The sequence below is a fragment of the Simochromis diagramma genome, unplaced genomic scaffold (assembly GCF_900408965.1).
Source record: "Simochromis diagramma unplaced genomic scaffold, fSimDia1.1 OVJJ01000517.1, whole genome shotgun sequence".
NCBI classification, from domain to species: Eukaryota; Metazoa; Chordata; class Actinopteri; order Cichliformes; family Cichlidae; genus Simochromis; species Simochromis diagramma.
In genome coordinates, this window is record NW_024387173.1 from 266,399 (window position 1) to 292,409 (window position 26,011).

Sequence of the window (26,011 nt, forward strand, 5' to 3'; positions counted from 1 at the left end):
CATGGAGTCCAATCCAGAAATAGTTGAGAGTCTTAGTGAACTTTCTTATTCTGAGCATGTCTTAGTCCATCTCTATTGTTGCCAGGTCTGTATATATGGTCTGGCACTGTCCCTGCTCTTGATTTGGAATGTATGTCCTTTTATATCAGCATGAAGGTTTTGTCCTAGTGAAGAACAGCATGGCCTTTTGGTGGAGGTCAGCCATATTTGTTTACAAAAATAAGAAAATATTTGAATAATTACATCCTTCTAACAATTTTATAGAGATACAGTGAAAATTATATGTACAGATGACAACACTGTACCTAAAACATAAAAGATAAAGTTAATTTTTTGTGTTTTTTTTCCCACTGTACATGTGAAACTACAGTACTATTGACTGCTTATTTGAATATAACTACATGTTCAGATGGGGTTTATCATCATTATCATCATCATCATCATCATCATCATCATCATCATCATAATAATAATAATATTTTGTGTAGCACCTATTAGGAAACCCAAGGGTGAAGTTTGAGGACTGTTTGGTAATTGTTAAAGTTGTCAGAGCCCAGACTCCTGACTCCAGGGAAGACTTGGTGATATCAACTGTAGGGGGACACTGAGCGGGTAGACATGCTTTGACCAATGCTGTCTGCATTGGGAAGAGTGCACGTAGAGTCTTTGGCCTTGGTTATTCATTTGAGAATAAGAGAGACCTGAGAATGTTATGTTAGTTAAGGCACACAACGGTAATTAAAAAAATGGCATGAAAGCTAACAGAGCAACGAGAGCACAAGTGTTTTTGGAAAGATAATAACATGACAGAACACCTGTGGGAGTGAGAAGCTAACAGTAAAAAGTAAGTTTTTGAATTTGATGTTAGAAAAAAAAGTTGGGGTAGGGCAATGTCTGTCACTGACTAGCAAAGGCAATATAAAAATGATTTTACAGTAAGTTGGCTTTATTTAAAAAACTACAGTAGCTTTCTCTAAACAATGCATTGTGGCAGATTCTTTGACCATTAAATCAAATACACAGCCTATGTGGCCTAAAATGCAACTTTACAGATGCATTGTGGATTTTCTAATGTTGGGAGAGGTTCTAGCTGTGAGTGGTAGGATTTTCAATGTGGGAAACCTTAATTGATTCAAATGTTATTTCATTATTTGTCAGTATGTGTGTAGGACAGGAACAGCTAAAATTTGTTCATGGCAGCTTAAATACATAAACTGTGATCATTTTCATTTAAATTGAAGTTTGAAGTTAATTGGAATTAAATAAGTTGCTTGAAAATATATGTTTGTGTTTCAGATGCTATATGTGTATTAAAGTAAGTATACCAATAAGCTGGTCCTAGCTGGACGCTAAAATCCTACATGAAGCTGAAAACAGCCCACATATCTTAAGTTCACTTGATAGCTAGCTAGAGCTAGAGCTATAGACAGGGTCATGGTCTTGGGTTTAGGACCCAGTGTTCTGAGTTTTAAGTCCTTTTATAGCACTTACTGTTTTTCATTATATTGAGCTTTATTGAGTCTGTTCTTGGTTTCAGTTTATATTGTATATCATTAGTTTCTATGCAATCCTAAGTCTCCTCCTGTGAATTTATCCCCTCAGTTTGCTTCTGTTCTTTGTCACATCTTCCCTCTCGCTGTCCTTTGTGTATCCAGGGTAGTACGTTCCCAGTTGCTTCCCAGCCTGGGTTCAATTTTATTTTGCTTCCTGACTCCTGTAATTCAGCAATAAAGCTGTGATTTGAGTTGAATTCTGCTTCCGAGTTATATCCACTGATAATCAAATTCAAACAATGTTTTTGAGTATTTTCTAAAATTAAAGGGACTTTTATTTTATGTGTTAATAAATATCACAACAGAAAGACACCTGAAGGGTAATTTCATGACACAAATCAGTGGTGAGGATTTAAAGCACATTTATTCTGTATGTAAAATGTATAAAGCAAAAAAGCAAACTGTTCTGTATTGTAGCATCGTGACATTGCTTATAAAGTGTCTGCTTATGTATATTTGCTCACTAAAGGTTTTTCCCTCTGATAAACACAGCCGAATTCTCAACATATTGTTGGATGTTAACATGTGAATCTAGGTTTAGTCTGACAACACTGAGGTCACAAAACTGGCAAATCAGTTTAGATCTCTATGCAGATTACAGATGTTTGACCATTTTTAATCCGGTTTTCAATATCAGCACTCCACTGAAACTGCTTTTTAAAATATTCGCATTGATTTTCTATTGATATCTGATGCAGAAATGTTTTCATTACTCATATTCTTTGACCTCAGTTGTCCCTTTGATACTGTTGACCATAATATCTTTCTTAATAGGCTTGAGGTTTGATTTGAATTGAATTGATATACCTTTATTAGTCCCACAAGGGGAAATTTCATAAGGCTGCCGACCTATTGCACGCAATGGCGGCGCCATCTTACTCTCCGACCATACATACATTACACAAAACATCAAATGGGGAAGACAGGTCAGAGAGGTATAACAATGGAAAATGCACCACATGAGGAAAGATAAGGAGAAAAAAATAACTCCCCCCAGACTGAGCTCCAACAGGGAGATCAGTTTGAGAACAGAAAAAAACACCTCTGCACATAGCACATGAAAAAACTCTTAATACACCAAAGAAACACATGACAAGCAACAGGGGTGGGTAAAGGGTGAGAGACAGCCGATTTAGACAGTACATCCGGGCCTGCAGCCTGTGCGCTGGTCTCCTTGATCCACCGTCAGCATCGGAAGGGAATAAGCGTCGAAGGCGTTTGGAACGGGAGGAGGGATGAGTGTGTGCATATCAATGTATATGTATGTGTGTGCGTGTCCAGAGTTCAGCTGAGACAGTGCCCTTCGCCATGCTAGGCTAAGTAAACAGTCTTCCAGCCAACACAGGTGGTTTAGGCAGGTATCTCTGGCCCGTCACTAGACTGGTTTTCCTCATGTTCCGATCTGTTACAATCAGCAAGTTCTCTTTTTACACTGCTTCTGAATGAGGGGGTTCCACAGATTGTTTGTGCATTTGTGTCATCAGGTCACTGAAGTGTGGTGTTGCTGGGATTGCAGGAAGCCTTCTAAGAACTTTGGAATGTCCTTCAAGAAAACTGGAGATGCCTAAAAGAAATTACTTTAAAACCTGGAAAAGAGAGTTCTGACTGTGTTAAAGAGAAAGAATAAAAAATCTATTTTTATATGCTGTATTTACATTTATGTTTGCATATGTCAATAAACCACTTCATGAGCATGCAAACTCCAGGACCTTCTTGCTGTGAAACGACAGTGTTAACCACTGTACTGTTCCATAATTAATTCTTATAGGAATTATGTAATAATATCTCTATATAATTATATAAAGCCAAGCCAAAGCATCCAATTAATGTATTACAACAGTTATATTCAGTAAAGTGTAATAGCATACATGACCTACCTACAAGTTATTTATAGGTGGCTTTCAAAAGCCTTTAAAAGATAATCTTACATTAGTACAGCAATTTAAAAACAAATACAGAATAAAATAAAATAAATGAAACAAATAAAACTGCAAAACCACAGAACAAAACTATCAAAACTGATCAACAAAGTTGTGTATATCAGATTATAACTTCATGATGAAAGAAGACATCAAGTTACATGTTCTTATTGTTTAATTAACAAGTATTATCATACAAGAAATAAAAAAATCTGCAAGTCAATACCTACATTTTAAAATATTCAGTTAACAGTGACTCAAAACAAATGTGACTAACTGAATAAAATTAATACAGCTGAGAAACATTTTACAGATACATATTATTATTTCTCTATCTTATGAGGTATTTTGAGTTGTAGTTTCATTTTTGTACAATTGCACAATTGCTGTTTTAGTACAAGTACCCTGTGTATTTAATGGTGCCTAGCCTATATGATCCACTTTAAATGCTCTACTCTAAAACCTAGGATTTGGATTTAGAATATTTGACTGTTAAATGCAGACCCGTCTACATAACTCGTGATTTTACTGTCGTCCTGGTAAAAGCTGTATGTGTTGCACCCTCAGAGAGACATGACTCCATTCTCCTTTTTCTTGCAACTTTATTCTCCTCAGTTCAGGTTTGGAGTTTACAGGCAGAATAGCGTATCATCAGCAAAACATCGCTCCCTCACGTCTCAGACACTGTTTTTTTCTCTGCGCTTACTGATGACATCACACATCTGAACTCTGACCTCCTGGAGCCAGTAAACTCCAAAAATTTAACTAGAAATGTGTCCAAAAACAAAACACAATTAAATAAGAATAGTCTTTAAAGATTTTTCCAACAATTCAGAAAAATTTAAGTTTTATAACTACTTTTAGAGCGCAACATATGTACCACCAGATGCTAATGCTAACTCGGCCATGGATGAGCTGCACAAGGCAAAAAGTAGTCAGCAAAACTCCTGTCGCGACACAGTGGATGTCATAGCTGGGGACTTTATCCATGCTGACTTAAGTGCAATATGCCCCAGAATTGAACTGCATATTAAGGGGGGAAAACACACTGGACAAAGCCTACAGCAACATCCAAAAAGCTACAGAGCAACCCCACTACCACACCTAGGTTTGTCAAACCACATATCCATGCTATGGACACCTGCACACTCCCGTCAGGAGAGCACGGTCAGCCACATATAGGGATGGGTATCGTTTAGGTTTTATCCGATACCAGTACCAAACCGGTACTTTTGAAACGAGCTTAAACGGTGCTCGAACCGGTGCTTAAAGAATGGAGAACACACACTTTGTCCAAAAACCTCTTATGTTTGGCTGTTTTTTTTGTAAAAAGGTAACAATGTTAGCCTTTTCTGCAGCTACAGGGCATATATGTGTCAGGGTTCCTGGGTCGGTGACCCAGTGTTTTCAGTTTTGTTCATGTTCAGTTTATTTTGCCACTTCCATGTTCTCACTTCCTGCTTTTCCTGTGTCAGCTCGTCTCGTGTCATTAGCCAGATTATGTTCAGCTGTGTACTCACCGGTCTCTCATTATCATCCTCATCAGTCTGTGTATTTAAGCCCTCTCTTCCCTTCAGCCCTTGTCGTGTCATTGATGTTCGTGTGATGTTATGTTGTCGTTTCCGCCTGCGTTCAGTCAGCCAGCCATTCAGTCAGTCCTTTGTTCATTCATTCTGTCAGCCGTCCAGCCAGCCATTTCCTGCCTCTGTTCTGTTTGTTCACTCCATCGGCAATAAACACCCACCTTCACCTACCCACCTGTGAGTCCAGCGTTTGGGTCCTCCTCCTCTCATCCCCGACACTACTCCTGACAGAATGACACGACCCCGCGTTGTGGACCCAGCGGACTCTGAACTTTTTGAGCGGCAGGAGGCAGCGCTCCTTCGCTGGACGGAGGGGCTTAGGGGAAAACAGCGGCTCTTCGCTGAGAGAGAGCACGTCTTCGCAGGGACTCGTCTGGCTCTGGGCGGGCCTCGAGGACGCCGCGTTCTTCCGCCTGCTGCCTCTACTGCATTGGAGCATTCGCCGTGGAGAGTGGGCGTCACCGGCCAAGTTTCGGCCGCTCGCTCCATCGCCACTCCGCTCCTCGCTCGCCCGCCGGCCGCTTCACTCTCCAGCCTTTCCGCCTTGCCACGGCACAGCGGCTACACCTCCCACCTCGGCTCAGCGGAGGCTACCGCGCCAGAGGCTCAGCCGTTTACCCTGCCCGCTTCCTCTTCCCGGGGAGAGCGGCGCACACGCCGCCATAAAATGGACTCTTTTCAGCAACTCCCGGGGGTGAGTTCCAGTGACTGTTTTCCACACCCCTCATCTGATTATTCACTTAAAACGCACAAAAGACTCGTTTCTGATTCATGGGGAGTTTCCCTCCTAGAGGATGAAGTGGACTGGGAAGATTTTTTCTGCTCTGCTTCCCCAAAGACTGTTCAGTCAAAGACTGTAAATAGTGGTGACAGAAGGACCAGAATAAATCCCGAGAGACCTGTCAGTATCACTCACCCAGTCATCATTTCCACTCCTATCAGTCAGCCGACACCCCCACCAGTGCCAGCTCCCAGGAGGAGGGCAGCTGCGACCCAGTCTACCTCCACACCCGCTTCTGTTTCTCGGGTGGGGGTGACTGGTGTCCAGCCACCTCCCGTGCCTGTCCCAGCGCCCAGGCTGAGGGCAGCCAGAACCTAGCCTGACCCCCCTAGAGGCTTGGAAGAGCTAACGGGTTCACCTGCTACTTCACCACTTTATCCACCTCCTGACCCAGCCTTTCACGCCCTCGCACTATCCCTAGTTAGATTAGCTGACCTGTCCCCTGCCCAGGCACCAGCCTTACTAGCCCAAGCTGTAGCTTTATCTCCGTCACTAGCTCAGTCTGTAGCTCATCCATTAGCCACACCTACCTCAGCTCCGTCGTCAGCCTCGCCTACCTCTGTTCATCCCTTAGCGTCTCCACTCCAGTCAGTTCCCTCACCTGCTGTTCAGCTTCCACTCCAGTCAGTTCCCTCACCTGCTGTTCAGCTTCCACTCCAGTCAGTTCCCTCACCTGCTGTTCAGCTTCCACTCCAGTCAGTTCCCTCACCTGCTGTTCAGCCTTCACTCCAGTCCCCTGTAGTTCAGTCTCCTTCTGTCCTCCAGTCCCCTGTAGTTCAGTCTCCTCCTGTCCTCCAGTCCCCTGTAGTTCAGTCTCCTCCTGCCCTCCAGTCTACTCTAGTTCAGTCTCCTCCTGTCCTCCAGTCTACTCTAGTTCAGTCTCCTCCTGTCCTCCAGTCTACTCTAGTTCAGTCTCCGGTCCTCCAGTCCCCTGTCCAGTCAGTCCAGTCTGTAGTCCAGTCAGTCCAGTCTGTAGTCCAGTTGCCTCCTGTCTCCCAGTCGCCCGTCCACCATCCTGTTCAGTTCCCGGACCTGCAGCCACAGCACCCAGAGCCAGCTGTGAGCTCTCCTGCTCCTCAGCCAGGGGTTTCCGCACCCGCTGGCCCGGCCGCTCCTCAGCCAGGGGTTTCCGCACCCGCTGGCCCGGCCTGTCTCCAGCCAGAGGCTTCTGCGCCCGCTGGCCCTGCCTGTCTCCAGCCAGAGGCTTCCGCACCTGCTGGCTCTACAGCTGTGGCTCCGTCACCCCCGGCTCCCGTGCCGTCGTCTGGTCCAGACTCAGCTTCAGCCTCTGCTTCGCCTGGTCCAGCCTCAGCCTCGCCTGGTCCAGCATCAGACTCAGCCTCAGCTTCTGCCTCGCCTGGTCCAGCATCAGACTCAGCCTCAGCTTCTCCTTCGCCTGGTCCTGCCTCAGCTTCTGCTTCGCCTGGTCCTGCGGCCGCCACGCTGTCGCCCAAGCCACGTTCTAGACGTCATCGCCGGCGTGGCCGCCCACCGGACCGGCTCAGGGGCCGCCGCCGCCGTCCTCGCGGCCGCCCACCGAACCGTCTCATCTCGACCGCCGCCGCCGTCCTCGCGGCCGCCCACCTGAACTATCTCGTCTCGGCCACGGGCCGCGTGGCCGCCCACCTGAACTGTCTCGGTGTGGACTCCGTCCCTCCGTCCTGTGCCCCCTCCGCCCGCCCTGTTCTGGTCTTTTTCTCTTTTGGCCGTCGGGTGCCGGCCATTGAAGGGGGGGGGGTACTGTCAGGGTTCCTGGGTCGGTGACCCAGTGTTTTCAGTTTTGTTCATGTTCAGTTTATTTTGCCACTTCCATGTTCTCACTTCCTGCTTTTCCTGTGTCAGCTCGTCTCGTGTCATTAGCCAGATTATGTTCAGCTGTGTACTCACTCTCATTATCATCCTCATCAGTCTGTGTATTTAAGCCCTCTCTTCCCTTCAGCCCTTGTCGTGTCATTGATGTTCGTGTGATGTTATGTTCAGTCAGCCAGCCATTCAGTCAGTCCTTTGTTCATTAATTCAGTCAGCCGTCCAGCCAGCCATTTCCTGCCTCTGTTCTGTTTGTTCACTCCATCGGCAATAAACACCCACCTTCACCTACCCACCTGTGAGTCCAGAGTTTGAGCCCTCCTCCTCTCATCCCCGACACTACTCCTGACAATATGGTATCACTCTTGGCTGGAAACAGTGCTTAATCAATGGAAAAAACACCAATTTTGTCCAAAAACCTCTCATGTTTAGCTGTTTCCCACTTTTTCTTTGGTCATTTTAGCCTTTTTGGCCAGGGTGAAGGGAGTATCTGCCATCAAACAAGAAGACAGCCGCATGTAACTACGACGGTGTTTGCTAGTTCACCTTACGTGCATTAATTTAATAACGTGGTTAGCCTACTCAACGTAAATTACACACGAACAACATTAAGCTACTCACGCAGAGAAGAACAGCTGTTGCTGCCATCATCATCCGTCATCATTTCTGCTACACTGACAGGACTAGGGGCCAGGACTCTCGTCTTCGGGTTCTTGGGGGATGTTGCTAACTCCAGGTCCGATAACAGGCACCACACGCGCAGAAGATGTGCTCGGTGTGAGGTCTCACAGCAAGCTATCAAATACGGTGCATTTCTTGGCTTTTAACAAAATGCTATACGTCACCAGGTGTTTCATCAGATTCGAGGTGTTGCCTCCTTTGCACAGTATCACCTTAAAGCACTTTTTGCAGGCTGCTGAGTTTGCATCTTTTGCTGTGGAGTACAGCCAGACTATTGACCGCTTCGCCTTGGGCATTTTTAATCTGTAGCTCTGCTCTAAAAGAATGTACGTACCTGGGCCCGCCTACTATCCTTGCAAAGGTAAAATGATTGGCTAGAATCCAAAGTGTATGACATCTCAGGAAAAAAAGCACCGAAATAAACCTGCGCTGCTTTTCGGTCTGGTTACTACTGTTTATGTCAGAACCGGTGCCATAATGGCACCGGATACCGGTACCCATCCCTAGCCACATAGACTGTGAAAACCTGGCCGGAAGGTGCATCACAACTGTTTTGAAAACACAGACTGGAGTGTGTTTGAACACCAGGACCTGGAGGAGCATAATACATCTGTGCTCGCCTACATCAACTTCTGTGTCGACAGTGTCACTGTGGACAAACGTCTCTGGGTGTATTCCAACCAGAAACCTTGGATGACTAAAGAGGTCCAGGTCCTGCTGAAGCAACGTGACGCCACTTTCAGATCTGGTGACAGTATGCAGTACAGTGCAACCAGATCTGAAAAGAGGTATCAGAGAGGCCAAGGCGGCGCACAAGAGGAAGGATGAACACCACTTCAGCAACAACAATTCATGACAGGTATGGCAGGGAGTTTAGCACCTAAGCAACTACAAGCCTGGCAATACCATGATGACTGAGGGCCAGAGCGACCACCACTTCTTTGCAACTTCGAAGTGAAGGGACCAGAGGCAGCCGCAACTCAAACATCGGACAGCAGCATGGTGCAGGAATTTGAGAAGAGATGCACACTGAGGGCAGTGAGCCCCAGGAAGGCTGCCGGTCCAGACAGGGTGACCGGGAGGATCCTAAAAGAATGTGTAGACCAGCTGGCCAGGGTCTTCATTAAGATCTTCAACACTCCACTGTCCCAGTCCTGCATCCTGCCATGCCTAAAGTTAGCCACAGTCTTACACCTGTTATAATGAGGTCTTTTGAGAAACTAGTCTGACACCACATCATGTCCTGCCTGCCACCAACACTCCACCAGCTCCAGTTCGCATACAGAGCTAACAGATCAGCTGAAGTAGTGCGCATGCGCCAACCAGCGTGCAGCCTGTTACAGTCGCTACTGCTTTTTCTCTTAGTTTAGCTCTTTTTGTTACGTATTCTTTTTTTCTGACTTGTATTTTCATCCGTTTATTATCTTTTACTCAATCATGTGGATTGAGAGAGTTTTTGTTCTTCTGGTGGCCATGGAACTGTTACTTTTGTCAAGGAACGGGACCGCGGCACATCTCCTACAATCACGGACTGTTTACTCCAGAGATCAGCTGATCGCCCTGATGCCGGCCGGCTCGCTGGCCAGGCTCGCAGAAGTATCAGCTGAAATTTGGAGGAAAACACATCGGCGATGCAGAGGTCAAGGACAGAAGAGAAGAAAGAAGGAGACGGTTAGACAGCGGAGGCTTGAAGTGAGGAGGAGGTATAAACCGTGTCTGCCATCTATCATAATGGGAAATGTGCGATCGTTATCGAATAAAATCGACGAGCTCTCAGCACTGGTACGGAGTCAGAGGGAATACCGAGAGTGTAGCCTGATGTGTTTCACCGAATCATGGATGCACCAGGACATTCCCGATGAGAATGCTTCCGTGGAAGGCTTCCACACTGTTCGGGTGGACAGGGACAGCATCGCTAGCAGTAAGCGGAAAGGAGGTGGGCTTGCTGTTTTAGTTAACAACCGGTGGTGTAACCCTGCCAACATAACAATCAAAGAAAGGATTTGTTGCCCGGACATTGAACTGTGTGCTGTTGGACTCAGGCCGTATTATTTACCCAGGGAATTCTCTCACATCATCTTGGTGGCTGTTTATGTTCCTCCCTCTGCTAACCCCACAGCTGCATGTGACACTATCCACTCTGCCATAGCCCGGTTACCGACTCAGCACCCGAGTGCATTTATTGTGATCTCGGGTGACTTCAACCATGTATCACTGGACAATACACTAACAACATTCAGACAATATGTGGACTGTCCCACCAGGGGAGAAAAAATTCTAGACCTACTGTATGCTAATGTCAAGGATGCATACAGCTCCTCCTCCCTCCCCCCACTTGGTAGGTCAGATCATAACCCGATTCACCTCACCCCCCGCTATGTGCCAATTGTGAGGAGGGAACCTGTGACCTCAAGGAGTGTTAGGAGGTGGTCAGAGGAGGCCTTAGCGGAACTACAGGGCTGTTTCGAGGTGAACAACTGGGAAACACTCTGTGAGCCTCACGCCGAGGACATCAATGGGCTTACTGAGTGTATCACAGACTACATATCTTTCTGCACCGACTCCATTGTTCCAGCTCAGACTGTTCATTGTTACCCAAATAACAAGCCGTGGGTGACTAAGGACATCAAAGCCCTCCTCAACAAGAAGAAGAGGGCTTTCAGAGGGGGCAATAAAGAGGAGGTGAGGAAGGTCCAGGTGTTACTAAAGGACAAGATCAGAGAGGCTAAGGACAATTACAGGAGGAAGCTGGATTGGAAACTCCAGCAGAACAGCATGAGAGAGGTGTGGAGGGGCATGAAGACCATCACTGGATTCAGGCCAACCAACAGCAGGGGAGCTGAGGGAGGTGAAAATAGAGCTAACGAGTTGAATCTGTTTTTCAATAGATTCGACACCACAGTGTCTGCTCACACCCCCACAACCTCACCTGTAGTCAGCCTAGAATCCAGAGCCACACCACTGTGCCAGCCTCTCTCTTCACATGGCGCTGTTGCCTCCTGTGAGATTCCTGACACCCCTCCCCCACCCATCACCTTCTCTCAATACCAGGTTGAGATGCAAATGAGGAGACTTCACTCAGGGAAGTCTGCTGGACCAGACGGAGTGAGTCCCCTCGTCCTCATGACCTGTGCCCCCCAGCTGTGTGGAGTCTTTCATAAACTGTTTATGCTGAGTCTGAGTCTGCAGAGGGTCCCAGTGATGTGAAAGACATCATGCCTCGTCCCTGTACCAAAGACGCCACGTCCCAGTGGCCCCCAGGATTACAGGCCCGTGGCACTGACCTCCCACATCATGAAGACCCTGGAAAGGCTCATCCTGGACCAGCTGCGACCCATAGTAAGACCACATCTGGATCCCCTTCAGTTCGCTTATCAGCCTCGTCTCGGAACTGAGGACGCCATCATCTACCTGCTCAATCGTGTCTACACCCATCTGGACCAGCTGGCGAGCACTGTGAGGGTCATGTTTTTTGACTTTTCTAGTGCTTTCAATACCATCAGGCCGACCCTCCTGGGTGATAAGTTAGCAGCGATGCAGGTGGATGCTTCTCTGGTGTCCTGGATTGTTGATTACCTGACAGGAAGACCACAATATGTACGTCTCCCACAGTGTGTGTCTGACAAGGTAATCAGCAACACAGGGGCACCACAGGGGACTGTCCTCTCCCCCTTCCTCTTCACCCTCTACACCACAGACTTCAGCCACTGCACAGAGACCTGCCATCTTCAGAAGTTTTCTGATGACTCTGCGGTGGTTGGATGCATCAGCAGGGATGATGAGACTTCACTCAGGGCTGTGGTCGACTCCTTTGTCACGTGGTGTGAGCAGAATCATCTGCAGCTCAACGTGGAAAAGACCAAGGAACTGATCGTGGACTTCAGGAAGACCAGGAAACACTTGATCCCTGTTTCAATCCAGGGGGTCAGTGTTGACATTGTGGAGGACTATAAATACCTTGGAGTACACATTGACAATAAACTGGACTGGGCTAAAAACACCACAGCACTTTACAGGAAGGGCCAGAGTCGTCTCTATTTTTTGAGGCAACTGAGGTCCTTCGACATCTGCCAGAAAATGCTCAGGATTTTCTATGAGTCTGTTGTGGCCAGTGCGATCCTCTATGCTGTTGCATGCTGGGGGAGCAGGCTGAGGGTAGCAGATGCCAACAGACTCGATAAACTGATCCGTAAGGCCAGTAATGTTGTGGGGATGGAGCTGGACTCCCTCAAGGTGGTGTCAGAGAGGCGGATGCTGTCCAAGATAAAGACAATGTTGGATAACACCTCCCACCCACTCCATGACATGCTGGTCAGTCACAGGAGCACGTTCAGTGAGAGACTGAGATTACCGAAAAGTACCACTGAACGACACAGGAAATCTTTCCTGCCTGTGGTCATCTCCCTGTACAACGCATCCACTTAACACACTGGTTACTGCTACAACTACACATGTTTCTTTTCCAGCTAGTTATTAATGAGTGACTTATGTATATGTATATATTGTACTATTCTTAGTTAGCGTATTGTCTGTCTTGTTAATGTTGGTTTATGTTGGTTTATAATGGAGCACTGTAACAAAAAAATAATTTCCCCCAGGGATCAATAAAGTATTCTGATTCTGATTCTGAAGACACCATTGTTATAATACTCCACACCACCATCTCCCACCTGGAACAACAGGGACGTTACGCCAGGCTGCTCTTCGTTGACTTTAGCTCTGCTTTTAATACGATACCTCCGGACAGACTGCGGAATTTCAGACTCCTTTTGCCACCTGCTGCTGCATACAGAGAGTTATTGTGGGTCCTCGTCTTTCCTCAGCCTTAACACAGATTCTCCACAAGTCCCCTACTGTACACTCTGTACACACATAACTATGTCAGTACCCAGACAATGCAGTCATTAAGTTTTTGGATGATACCACCATGGTGGGGCTCATCTCTGGGGGCAACAAGATGGCATGCAGAGCTGAGGTTCAGAAACTGTCAGATTGGTGTCAGACAACAACTTGGACCTTAATGCCACTAAGATGGAAGAGCTGATAGTTGACTTCAGAAGGAGGAATTCCAAGCTGCAGCCCATCCGCATCAACACAGCGTGCGTGGAAAGGGTGTCCAGCTTTAAGTTCCTGGGAGTGCACATAGACACAGACCTCCAATGGAGCTCAAACACCTTCAATGTTGTAAAGAAGGTCCAACAGCGTCTCCATTTTCTGAGACTCCTCAGAAAAATGGACCTGAAGGGGGAGCTGCTGACTGTCTTCTGTTGCTGCATTGAAAGTGTGCTGACATATCCATCTCTATGTGGTTCTCCAGCTGCACCGTGGCACACTACAAAGGGTCATTAAAATGGCTCAAAAAATCATTGGTCATCCTTTTTCCTCCCAGATCTCCATTTATAGAGCTGTATATTACATAGCACTGTGACAGGCGAAAGAAGTAGTTCCTGCCTATCATTTGGAGTATCACAATATTATTGTTATTTTCCACTGTGTTGCTGTTAATGACAAACTAAAAATGTACCCCAAATTAATAAAATAGCAATATTTCAATATGAGAATTGATTGTAGAACATAAATATCTGGTCTCGGAAGAATCAATATTTCAGTATTGATTCGCACCCCACAACTACACAGACTTCCTGGATCTGTTACAGCAGTCATTCTCAAACTGTGGTACACATACCACTGGTGGTACGCGGGAAGTTTCCCCCCAAAGTTTTAGGGACAAATAATATACCATGTTCTGACTGAGGGATTTCTTAAAAAATATAAAACGTACAGCTCTGTTATCACTTCCGACATAAATGAAGACAGAAAACTAAACAGCAGTGACGTTTGTAGGGTTACTGAAGCTGAGCCAGCTGGTATGATGTGCTACGTTGTGGCTAGCTACACAAATACGATTAGCATAACATAAACACATTAGCAGAGTGAAGCTGGAGGATGAACTTTTTTCCACTCAATAAAAGTTAACGTGAGGTTTCCCGATGGTTAAGGACAAATGCAGTCGCATGGTAGGATGCAGTAAACGGACCCAACTTCGGTCAGGAGAACAACTGACATAATTCATCCACAATACGAGGTTAGTCATTAATTTTGTGCTGCATGGGCTGGGCTGTAGTTATATCATAAGGTTTTAAAAACTGAGCTTTAAAATGAATAGTGATGATCAAAACCGAGAGAGGCCGACGGTGATCACTAACTGTTTTTAGGGGCTTGTTTATATTAAATAGAACAAGAAACACAACAGCCTTAATAAACACAGAGTAGTTTGGAACCGGAAGCAGGGCTCATACGTCATCACTTAAAAACCGGATATCCCACCTGCTGTGAATGTTTTAATGCAGTACAGTTGTTATTATTATCACTTGTCACATCCTGTTTATAACAGTTAAAATAAATAATATTACATATTATTATAACATTCATATAAGAAATAAAATTGTCTCAAGTAAACTGTATATGGTGTCAAATAGGCCTATACTACTGTACTTTAATGTTGGTCATAAGGGTGGTACTTTAAGAGCCATATATTTTACGAGGTGGTACTCATTGTGAGAAGTTTGAGAACCACTGTGTTACAGAACTTACAAAGACACACAGAGGCACTGCAGCCTAAACACACATATTAGTTTCAGTTTATGGACAGACTTTTGTTTTTTTTTTTGTTTTTTTTGCCTGTCCCGTTTGGCTCTTTTGCCATCAGAATTATTGTCTAAAGGCGAAGAAAGATGCCCAACGGATTTACTTTACCAAATGGACCATCCCAGCCTTGCCGTAATGGTCTATTTGATTCACCTTTTATTGTTTATTTTATTTTATTTTCACTTGCTAAATACGGGACAGACTTGACTGCGGAAAAGAAAGGGGAGAAAGAAAGAGGGAAAGAAAAACAGCGGAGATGAGGGACGGGGATAAATACATATATCAATCACCTGTATCACCTGTTGAGAAAGAAAAAGGAGAAAACAAGCAGAAGAAAAAAAGAGCAATATAATAAACAACATCACGATAATCTATCGGAACATAACAGTAAATACTAAATATTAAACATTATTGTGCAGCACGTAAGATCGCCAGCGCACAGTGTGCTTTGAGGTAGGAGCCAAAAAGGGTGTAGTTTGTGTGTGTGAGCACCCGTGTGTACACCTGTGAGCATGGACGTGCTTGTATTAAAAGGTTCCTTCATGTAATGATCTGCTAGAGGGTGTGGGGGGGCCACAGCCCCGTCCTCCAGGGCGTGAAGCAGATATGGAGGAGATCAAAACTCCAGACATGCAGAGGCCCCCAGAACACAAGAGACCAAGGAAGACCAACAGAGGGGCAGCCGCGCCACTGTCCCAGAAAGAGCTGAGGAGAGTCCCAGATGAGGGCTCACTCAGCAGCCGCGGAGCAGAAGCCAGGGGGGGTTGCAGTGACGCGCCCGTGAGCTCCGCCGGCAGCCAGCTGTGCCTGAGTGACCGAGCCCCAGGCCGAGAGGCTGAGGGCACCCCACCCCCGAAGTGGCCCGAGCGAGCCCCAGGCTCCAGGCCCCGATAAGCAGCCACCAAGGAGTGAGCCGGTGTGTACCTGGACGCCCATCCCCGGGCACAAAGAACCACCAACGCACCGATGTCTGAGGGCGTCTGCCACTGGCAGGGGAAGTGGTGGGGGAGATCAGCCTCCATACCTTGAAGGACCTGAGATGTCCCCAGAGAGGTGGCGTCTGATACCCAACCTGACATATAGACACAGACATACAGGCACACACAGATACAAACATCCATTCCCACCCTCATGCTCTCATATGCAATTACTCAGCACTCACCCTCACTCACTGGATAGACTTTTTGTAAACTTATCTTCAGTGAATAGAGTCCCAAGGGTGTGTCACCATTGTCATACTGAATTCCCTAGACTCTGAGACATTCAGCTAATCCAGCTAAAGAACATTTTGGCCCACCAAAATGTGTATATTGGTTTAACATAAGATAACTAAATACACGTTGGGGTTTATTTTTTATCTTTAAGGCTAATATCTCATAATTAGCATCACATGTTTGTTTTATACTTTATTACAGTGGTCCCCAACCCCTGGGCCTCGGACCGGTACCGGTCCGTGAGTCGTTTGGTACCGGGCCGCGAGAGTTGAGGCTCAGGTAGGAAATGTATGGTTTTCAGGGTTTTTATCGGTTTTCAGCGTTATTTTGTCATCGTTTTTATCGTTAACTCGGTTTTCCTTGGTCTTTTCACGTGTGTTATGAATAAATCTTCTTTTTTTCGGTACCGGTACTAGTTTTATTTTGTTGTATTTATCCGCGACACCTTAAAGGCCGGTCCGTGAAAATATTGTCGGGCATAAACCGGTCCGTGGCGCAAAAAAGGTTGGGGACCGCTGCTTTATTACACACAGTAAGAATTGTAGAGTGGTATTAGAAGTAGATTGCTATAATCAGATACTAACAGACATAAACAGAGAGGAGCCCCCTTCTCTAAGAATTTGAGGGGGAGGGGAAGTGATAGGTTTGTAGCATAAACCTATTCGCTGGAACGTTCAAGACAATTTACTACACAGCAAAAGCAAGACACAAGTAGGCAAAGTTCTTTGTGTTACTCATGCATGAGGGAGGCCTGCTTGGAGCCAAGTGTCGTTCCATCCACTTGACCTCCATCAGACAGGTTCCCTGTAACACTCCTTTTATTGTGGTTACATGAATATACATAGGTTCATTAACATATGACGTATACATACACACAAAGAGTACCTTGCCTGTGCGTTGTGTAAGTATGTGTGTGCGTGAGTGTGTGTGTGTGTGTGTGTGGTCAGAGTGTGGCACAATAAACAACTTCCCTAAACCTGCTGGCCTGGAAGTCCAGCAGTTCATCTAAACAAAAGGCACTTAGACTAAAACTGACATAGCTACGTTTATCCTACCATAAAACAATAAAACAAGGTAGGACCTCTCCCATGCTCCCAGGGTGTGGGTGTGAATGCCAGAGCACTCTGGAATGCACACGAAGTCTTTGCAGACTCCTAGGGATCACACATCCTATCACTACACAATCGATTATACACCTCTAAGCATATATGGTTAAATATTTCTAAGCATAAATGACAATCAACAATATAAACCTGACAGGGTGTCTCACTAGTGAAGGCACCAGAAGGTACAAACTTTAAGCCTGACTGCGCTAGAGGAAACATGGCCATAAATTTCTGGGGTTGGAGAAGCTCTCTTTATGTTTTCGTGACATGCAATAAAAAAAGTGTTTACTTCCTGGGTGCGGCAGCCTTTTGTCTCTGAGCCAGAGAGAGGAGGTCCATGGTGCCATGTAAAACTAATTCTAACCATTTTGCTAATAAATTGTTAAAAGTTATAATTGGAGTGTATTTGTCTTCCCTCTCATAAAAAACCTACATACTCTCAACATAAAAAAGTATAATCATAAACAACCATTTTGTGTTACATTATCATGAGATAGCTGTAAAGACTTTACAGGAACAAAAAACATCAAAATCATGTTCATTTAACATATAAAAGTGTTGAGTTATAAAAAAGAAAATTAAGGTTGACTAAACATAACTTTATTGCTTGCAACCGATGTAGGTTATTTTTTTCAGTGAACAGGACAGAGAGATAGGACACACCACAGTTAACTGAAGTCGGCTGCTGGAAAATCAAAGTGTCAGTGTGACAGCACAGATCTCCTCTTCAGTCTCCTCTTTCTCCTCCTCGTGTTCCTTTTTGTGGAAGATGTTTCCATCAAGCTGCTTCACCCATCTCAGCGTGAATTCACTCAGACCGTTCTCCATCAGCCTCTGATTGAACTGGGAAACATATTTATTATTCTCACACAGTGCATTTTTTAACAGCTGTTTATCAGTAAATATCCATTAACAATTTCACAATCAGTTGTGGGAGAGTGACAGAAGTTTTGATATTATGTTGACTGATACATTACTTAAGGCTGCTGCTAGTGGGGAAAAAATATGAGGATCCATCTTTTGTTTGCTTGTTTGTTTTGTCTGTTTTGGTTTGTTGATATAAAATGCTATTTTATTTTAACTAATTAGTTACCTTTTCCAAGATGTCATTCTGCAGCACCTCCATGTCCACAGAGGCATCTGTTGTCTTCAGCTCCACCTTCAACAGTCTCTGGTCCTTGACATCTGTTATACAAAATGCTGTGTTATCATAAGAATTACACTGCAGAATAAAAGATTGTACAAGAATTTCTGTAAATGTTAAATTGTAGCCAAAACAAATGATAGCTCACCAGTGTAACAGAGGAAGTAATTGTAGCCATTACATGCACTGTTGTGCCACTTCTCTAAATATGTGGTGCCACAGGAGTAGTTGTCTTCACTCAGTGGCTTGTTGGGAGCCCAGTTGGGGAATGAATATGCGCTCCCATCTGACCACATCCATGAATTTCTATAAAGACCGATCCACGTGGGGGAATTGTTCAACATCATCTTCAGCTGTTCATTCTCAGACTGGTTCCTCACACTGGCCAGATCTGTGTGCTTCACTCTGCAGTAGCTCTGAGCGTTCTTCCAGGTCTCACTCACATTCACATAGATGAAGCTCGATGTGTCTGGAAATATGTTTCATTCAGTCAGTCTCCAAGAATATATCAATATCTGTATAATAGTTGTGTAGCATGTAAATGTGTTTGGTTTTTTTGGACTCTTGGTATTTGGGAAAATAACTGCGTTACCTGTCACAGACATATACGTACAGATGTTTTGGTAGTAGTCTAATACAACAGATTGGACTGGTAACTACAAGATATGTAGCATTCATGTTGAAATAATCTGGTTACTAAATATATACAAATAGATTATTTATTTATTTATTTGTTTATTGCAAACACAGGAGAACCTGATATAGTAATATGGTAACTTTTTTTGTAATTTAAATGAAGTGTAATGTCATTTTTCTGACCAGATTTTATTCTGATAAAAGATTTAGTAATAAGGACTAACTCCTCCATCCTTAGTAAGATCTTCTCTTCAATCTCTTAAATCCTCATTCCTTCCTCTACAAAACTAAAGGTTGTAAAATCCTTGAACAAACCTTATAAATGAAAGATCAGAGTAACTATTAATAAAACAACATGGAATATGTTAAAGCTAAAGTCTTAATAACGACATAACTGTTTTTCATTACTTTTGTAGTAGCAGATGAATGGGTATGTGACACCACACGCCTGATCTGCCCATTCCCCACTTGGGAGCATTGCCACACATGCTTTGTAGTATCCTGGACCAACATTGGGTTCATTACTAGCCCACATTCTGAACTCAGCCCCTCCTTCAACATAGTAATTCTGGTATTCCAGAGACCACCTCCATGCTTCAGTGTCAGGCTGGAGTCCAATCCAAACACTGTAAAGTCCCTTTGTAAGTTTATTGACCATTGCCAGGTCTTTCTCATTATGCACACAGGCCAGGTCAGTGTACGTATTCCTACAGAACTGTTTAGCGCTGCTCCAGTCTTTTGCCTGTGAAACAAGTATGTAGAGTCGAGGAAAACAGACAGGCAGGAAACACAGTCCTGTGGTAAGAATAAAGAAACTCACTTTGAAGCATTTCATGACAAATGCAAATCAGACATTTTCTGGATCCTCATAAACTATTGAATATGAGACATTATATAGTAGTTTGTTAATGTTGGTTCATAGTGGCAAAATTAGGAGAGGCTTGTATAATAATGAACAAAGACTTTGTTTCACACTTTAGACCTCAACAAAAGTTACTCATTGATGTACTAACCCATTTTTAACAAATGTTTATTTCATAGAATTTTGGAAATAAATGATTCACACTGACCTGACAGGACCATCATCCGCACTGCATTCTGTTTCATGATGTGCTGTCGGATGGTTCACTTATACCATGAGTTGATAAGTGTTTGTTGGTGAGTTTCTGTGGCAGAAAAAGTGTTTAGAGCAAGATACAAGACCACAGACATTACTCATTAAATAATAAACTTTAAATGAAATCAATGAAAGCTGGCAGTAAAACTTCATTTTAAAAGTTATTTTTTTCTTCTAAATAACACACAGTAGGTGAAGTTAAATTATAAATAAACAGAAATAATTCCCTCTGACTGGTAGCGACATCAAATGGAAATATTACATTTAGGAAAATCTGCATTCCACTTATTACTTTCTATACTTTTTTCTCCATAAATACAAATATTCACTACAAGATTAATTAATGCCAATTAATAATGTAATAGGAAGTTGGTGGGAAATTAATTTCCCCAAACTTCCACATTGTTGTGGAGGGCTGCACTCCACAACAGCAGTGTGGGCCAGCAGGAACGAGGCAAGACATCTATGTAAGCTGATGCAAACATCAGACTCCAGCGAGATGTAAACATAACATTAAATGAACATTACACAATTACATATTATCAAAAAGCCCACAGAAGACCTCTGATGTTTGTTACATTTATACTTACCTGGAATAAGTCAAATATGTGAGCTCCAGCATCTAGCAAACAGCTGAAACACACTTCAAGCCTCGTCCCTTGTCATGTGTTTGGAACTATGTTTATATTACCATGTGTCTTCTGTCCTAGAAAGGGATGGCATGAAGAGGTGGAGAATGAGCCAGGTAGTTTTTGAATTACATTTGAATACTTTAAGCATTATTCCAGCCACTTTAAATGCATGTCACAGGAGTGAAATGGTGAAAAAATGTTTGTACTCTTTTTTCCCCCCCTGAACCCACCCTGTCTGGCAGTTTTAGCAAGCAGAATCATCATCTGCAACCTTTGTTGAACACAATTGTTTTGCCAAGAGGAGCAGTATAGACTCTCCGTAGGGTCCTCTTGGTAATCTTTTTGTTTTATTTATTTAATTGAATTTGAATTTTCAAGGTATCTGGGGAAGGTAAAGGAATTAAGTCAACCAAATCAATTTGTTTAGGAAAATATATCCCCCTTTAGGTAAGGCCAATATTTAAATAAATAGATCCCACTTGAAACCCACATTTGAAAGCGCAGTCATGACATCTGTTTTTATCTCCAAAACCATGTTGAACCCTGTTTAGATAGTGCTACTGCTAAACTCATGTCAAATAAAATCTCAGTTCACCCTTTTTTTGAAAATCTTGTCTGCTTGTGGCAGCTGGAATAATAATTCAGATTATATTGCATGTGCATGGCTGCTTTATATCTTTTCTAGTTCGTGTTTGATTTTCTGTAGGGGGGACGTATGGTTGTAACGCGGAGAGAGTTGTAACATCACCAATCACACCAATCAGGCATGATATAGGAGTAATATTATCATTTAAGTGTTTACTCACTTTCATTCCTGATTTCACATGCTGGTTGTCATGGCTACAAGCAACTGCATGTTGATTTCATTGGGAAAAAATTTATTTTGACGAAAGAACTAAACTGTTACACAACTGCAGATAAAAAATTATGACTTAACAGTATATTAATTTTTAGTTTCTTAGACAAACTGTGATTGCCTGCTAATTTTAACCCACTATGCAGTTAGTGAAACAATGACTTCCAAGGCTGGGGTGTTTTATGACATATGTTTTAAAAGTGTTACAACCATCCCCTTGCTCAAAGTGTGAATAGTTTTTTGATGTTACATATACTCATACATATACTTTTACAGCATCATGGCTAGATAGTGGAAGAGAAAGACTGATAGAGGTGTGCCTGCTGATATAAAAGTCCTGTCCTCTTAGTCCTGTTGCTAAACGGGCTGCACCTACGCAGTGTTATCGTGCCTTCGGCTCAGATACTGCTGAGCATTTTTCAACACTATTTGAACAACTTGTGTCCAGTCCCTCTGAGTCGTCCTCCGCAGATGGATTACTATCTCATCTGGACTCTGTTTGTAAATCTGCCCTTGATGTTGTTGCACCTGTAAGACTCAGGCAGTGTAAACCCAAGGCCAGCTCTAACCGATTTTACTCGAGCCATTAGAAGAGAATGTAGGAGATGTGAAAGATGATGGAAAAAGGACAGACTGTACGTCTTATCAGAGGGCAGTAAAGACCTATTTTTCACAACTTATTGCTGTTAATTCACATAACCCTCGTGTTCTGTATAATACCATTAATTCTGTAGTGAATGCAGAGGATCATGTTCTTTTGCAATCTTCTGAGGTTATGTGTAATAAGTTTCTTAATTTCTTTGTGGATAAGGTTGCCAGTTTGAGACCAATGTATGGAGTGCCAGGACTGCCATAATGCATTAATTAAATACACCATTAAATAATTAAATAAATGTGGCAATAATTAATTAAAATTGGAATTAATTAATTAAATAAATAGTTATGACACATGTAATTAATTAATTATTGACACATGTAATTAATTATTTATGTATTTCACATTTTAATTAATTATTGACACATTTAATTAATTAATTATTGACACATTTAATTAATTATTTATATATTTCACATTTTAATTAATTATTGACACATTTAATTAATTATTTAATGATATATTTATTTATTTCATTTTGGCAGTCCTGGCGCCTGGCTCTCATCATGAAATAATTTTATCTGTCAGCCTCACCCATCAAACTCAGGGGGCGGGGTTAACGCTGATCGAGTCAAAACCATTGCTTTGGCCTGGTGGCCATTGTTTCTAGCACACAACAACCGGCATGTGGAAGCTAACAGAACTGAACTTTGAAAAACCCTGTTTGTGTGTCACCAAATACCGTTTTAATATTTTTTTAGCCGAGAATGTAGTGGTTTAATCTTCATGTGTCTGGTCGGTTTGTCAAGATACAGCCTCTTTGCAAAAGTGCTTCGATGATTTCGGAGATGTCTGCCCAGTCTCACGGCAAAGCGTGGGATAGACCCGCTCGCCTCGCAAGCAATCCCACCGACAAAGCGCAGGCCCCGGTACACAGCTGTAGTAACCCCCGCTGACTTCTTTTACTGAGGTTATATTTATCGGTGTTTTATTTCCTGATGTTCTTATGTGTCCTACGTGTTTCAGTCGCCAATTCTGAATTATAACTAACATTAAAAACATGTTTAAGGAGGAGAGAGAGCAAATAAATCTGTTTAACATCTGATCTTTGGGTTTTTGTTCAGTAATCAGCGTGACCTGTGTATAAACGCATAAAAGAGATAACGTTGGTGTTTCTGTCATGTAGTAACTGCTGGCTTTAACTGTACAAAGGTTGTTCGACACTATGAAACACATACAGACTTCATGATGTTCGGCTAATATTTTTATTGTGAATATTAATCATGCTGACCTCGCTCTGTACACCACGCAGCGAGGTCAGCATATCCACGATATCCTCAGCTCCATGAGTTAACACAGAGTTTCCCAGCTGACTATCTAACTGCCAACTATTCCAGAGACGTGAAAATATACAGCATAAAGAAAAGTGTAAGAGACTCAGCAGCAGATTAGAATAACAGTTATACATTTAATAAATCACCAAATGAATCCAAGAAACGAGCAAACCTGTTCCGACAATTTGAGTTTGTATTCCCTCAGCTGCAGACTCGCTGCTGTTTAAATGTTTGAAAAGGAAGATTAGATATAAAAAACGTCAAACATAGACTCAGTCTGCCTTCACATTTGATATGAGGCCAGCACGTATAGTGGCTGTGTCCTGTTTTAAGATCATACATGTAAAATTGTTGTCTGACCTCCGTCGATCCAGCCGCTCAGAGTCCGTGGTTACCATGGTTACTGCATAAGCAGCTATAATGTTAACAGCTGGCACTGAGGAAACCTACACCAGCATGGGTGTTTATGTTTTTCATTGCAAAAGAACTGTCTGAATGGTTAACTGAAGTTAACTTGGATAAATTATAGTTAAGGAGTTTCACAGATAACGCCTACGTGAGCGGCTGTTCACCTGAAATCAGCAGGCTATTACTGAAATACACGTGCTATATCATAAACTATGATATAAATAGGGAGGTCCTATTAACATGTTTAGTTTTAAAGGACACCTTCCTGCCTTTAGTCTCCTTCATGAGCAGTATTAGTTTTCTTCTAACATCCAGAAGTCTGCACGATGTGTTTCATAGTTTGTAACAAGCCTTTGACAGGTAAAGATAACATGACCGAAAAAGCAAAAAAAAAAAAAAAAAAGAGAGAGAGTGTTGACATAAGAAGAGAAAATGCTCTCAATTATGGAGACAGGCAAATGGTTCATTTATGTTTGATGTGTGTTTATTCCTCCCTAAATATCGTCGGTGAAGTTTGCCATGCACGTCAGATTTTCCTGCGCATTTTTATACCTCTGCCAACAGAGAGAAAAAAAATCACATTCTAACAGACAGCTGGTGCTTAGAATACAGTTGAATAACTATTAAAAAACAGATGATATTTAGATGATAGTTCAGTCTAACACATGTGCCAGTGAACCATTAAACGTCTGTGAAACTATGCAGTTATGAAACGTAACATTAACCTCAGCCAAACCGATTTGCTCAGTTGTAAATAAAACAGCGAAGTAAACGTGACCCGACAGACAGAACCTGAGTGAATGAAGTCCAGCGTTTAACCACTGAGAGCTAAAACTCAGCTGAGGTTTCAAAGCTGTGTGCCGGTGATTGGACATCAGCCGCTGATGAAGCTGCTTCGCCTATAAAGTGCTCTGTAAGGAAACAAGCTCCAGCAGCTCTGCGCTCGGGGAAAACACTATATTTACTTATCTTGTGCAGAAAAATGCGCTGACATTTCTTTATATCGAGTACCGGCTGCCCGGTTAAACTGTGACTATCACCAGGTAACGTAGGCGTGTTTCTTGAATTAGCAGCAGGTGTTAAACAGCTGACAGATGAAGAGGAGGATGCATGCAGGTAAACTGAGGGTCTGTTGAGCTGATCGCTGGTTTCGTGAGAAAAATGTCAGCTCGTTCTTTATGTTACAGAAGCACAGAGACACAAGACCAGGCGGAAAGAGACGATCGTTCGGTGAAAATGAGAATCTGCGAATGCAACATGTGGAACACGGAGAGTGGAATATGTAAGCAAACCGGTTAACGTAACCCCCTGGGTGCACTCTGCATGCTAATTGTTAGCAGAGCTAGTGAAATCTCTGAAAACATCTGAGCACTTTTGCAAACATGTTCTATGTTGACAACCTGACCAGACATACGTCGCGACATTCGCGGCTAAAACACTGTTAAAAGTGTAGCTGGTGACAGAAAAACGGGGTATTTTAAAACTACACCACCACCATTGCTGCCTGTGATTTGATCTGCATTCTGGGATACCTGCTGCCCCAAGTCTACACAAGCAATCGATTATCTAGGATCGACCTGTTTTGACTTACTTTGCACGGCAACCAATCAAATGTTAGAGAAGCTGCATGGGCAGCGTTAACCCCGCCCCCTGAGTTTGATGAGTGAGGCTGACAGATAAAATTATTTCATGATGAGAGACAGGCGCCAGGACTGCCAAAATGAAATAAATAAATATATCATTAAATAATTAATTAAATGTGTCAATAATTAATTAAATGTGTCAATAATTAATTAAAATGTGAAATACAGAAATAATTAATTAAATGTGTCAATAATTAATTAATTAAATATGTCAATAATTAATTAAAATGTGAAATACAGAAATAATTAATTAAATGTGTCAATAATTAATTAATTACATGTGTCATAACTATTTATTTAATTAATTAATTCCAATTTTAATTAATTATTGCCACATTTAATTAATTATTTAATG

At 43.1% G+C, this 26,011-nt stretch overlaps 1 protein-coding gene across 1 annotated transcript; it reads right to left on the minus strand.

Moving 5' to 3' along the window:
- Positions 1 to 17,349: 17,349 nt before the first annotated feature.
- Positions 17,350 to 20,893, minus strand: LOC120744735 (macrophage mannose receptor 1-like). The gene is made up of 6 exons (XM_040049281.1): positions 20,779 to 20,893; positions 20,142 to 20,237; positions 19,480 to 19,866; positions 18,584 to 18,904; positions 18,385 to 18,476; positions 17,350 to 18,134 (listed from the first exon to the last, which is right to left on the minus strand). Exons 2-6 carry the CDS (start codon positions 20,176 to 20,178, stop codon positions 17,985 to 17,987), a joined length of 987 nt encoding a protein of 328 aa, XP_039905215.1. The 5' UTR covers positions 20,179 to 20,237; positions 20,779 to 20,893; the 3' UTR covers positions 17,350 to 17,984.
- Positions 20,894 to 26,011: the final 5,118 nt, after the last annotated feature.

Coding starts and splice junctions, on each gene's coding strand:
- LOC120744735 (XM_040049281.1), bottom strand. CDS start 20,178: ATGAAACAGAATGCAGTGCGGATGATGGTCCTGTCAG. Junction 19,867..20,141: donor GCGGATGATGGTCCTGTCAG/GTCAGTGTGAAT, acceptor TTCTTACCACAG/GACTGTGTTTCCTGCCTGTC. Junction 18,905..19,479: donor ATTCATCTGCTACTACAAAA/GTAATGAAAAAC, acceptor ACATATTTCCAG/ACACATCGAGCTTCATCTAT.